Source organism: Colletotrichum fioriniae (assembly GCF_027942845.1).
Source record: "Colletotrichum fioriniae strain IMI 355084 chromosome Unknown scaffold_6, whole genome shotgun sequence".
Lineage (NCBI taxonomy): Eukaryota > Fungi > Ascomycota > Sordariomycetes > Glomerellales > Glomerellaceae > Colletotrichum > Colletotrichum fioriniae.
In genome coordinates this window covers 1,243,234-1,244,303 of record NW_027076842.1, presented here as the reverse complement: position 1 = coordinate 1,244,303, position 1,070 = coordinate 1,243,234, and the positions used below count along the sequence as shown (strand labels likewise).

Below are 1,070 nucleotides of genomic sequence, written 5' to 3'. Positions count from 1 at the left end.
TTACAACTGCTTCTTCAGCCCGCCAATGGAGCCAATGCCGTCTGCGACGTCGGCCGCTTGCTTGTTTCCCTTGAGTTGGTCTAGGGCGCAGGAATGGTTAGCGGGGGCCGGGTTCACAAAGTGGTTTTCCTGGTAAGGCGGAAGGGAACTCACCATCGACAAAATCTTGTCCTGCCTTCATGCCCTGTGCCTGCATCTTCTTCTTTTCGGCTTCCGCCTTGGCCTTGAACATCATGATGCTGTTTTACGCAAACGAGTGGTCAGCTTTTGAGACCGGACGGAGATATTTTGAACCACTCTGTTTGTGTGAAGAAAAAAACTCACCCTACTTGCTCGATGAGGGGGTCGAGCATGCCTTGCTGGTAGGCGAAGGTGCCTCCGAGGAAGACGGCGAGGATGATGGCGAGGGAGATGATGAGGGAGTTGGTGGTTGAGGTCTCCATTATGAGTCAGTTTGGGTTTTTTTGGTGATATGTACCGTAGGACCGTGTATGTGTGGTATGAGTATCAAGGGGGGTGGGAAGACGATGTTGCGCAAAGCCGTTTGTTGAATGATTTACAAGAGAGATATTATGGCATTTCCAATTTCACTGTCCATTACTGCTCATTTATATCTTCAATTTTTCAAGCATATCTCAATCCAAAAAACTTGATCTGATGCATAGCTTCCCTCTCACATGCAGGTTTGCGTGTGTGTAACACCTGCGTTCTGTGCCTCTCTCCCTCTCTCTATCTTGCGCGCGTGGTATTGAACGTGAGCGGGCGAGGAGAGGGATCGGCAATGACGTCTCCCCATCCCCATTTTCATGCCGGCCTGCCTTGCGTGGGGTTGGCTACGCCGCATGGAAGGAGGGGCCAGAACGCGCAGCCGGGAAGATCAGGGTCTCTGAGTTGCAAACTTGCGTCAGAGGGCGGCGACTTTACAGCAGAAAGAGAAAAAGACATCATTATTTGTTTCTTTCGGTGCACTTGGTAATGGAGGACTGAATGATGGAGACTTGATTGTTGGCCTTGAGATGGCTTCTTTTTCTTTTCCCCTTCCCCCTCACCCTCCTATTCTCATGCAGGTG

At 50.7% G+C, this 1,070-nt stretch overlaps 1 protein-coding gene across 1 annotated transcript; it reads right to left on the bottom strand.

Moving 5' to 3' along the window:
* Window positions 1-443, bottom strand: N0V96_005774 (uncharacterized protein; the record flags this gene model as incomplete). The annotated part of the gene is made up of 3 exons (XM_053189606.1): window positions 1-80; window positions 154-239; window positions 325-443. 3 exons carry the CDS (start codon window positions 441-443, stop codon window positions 1-3), a joined length of 285 nt encoding a protein of 94 aa, XP_053053059.1.
* Between the last annotated feature and the right edge of the window lie 627 nt (window positions 444-1,070).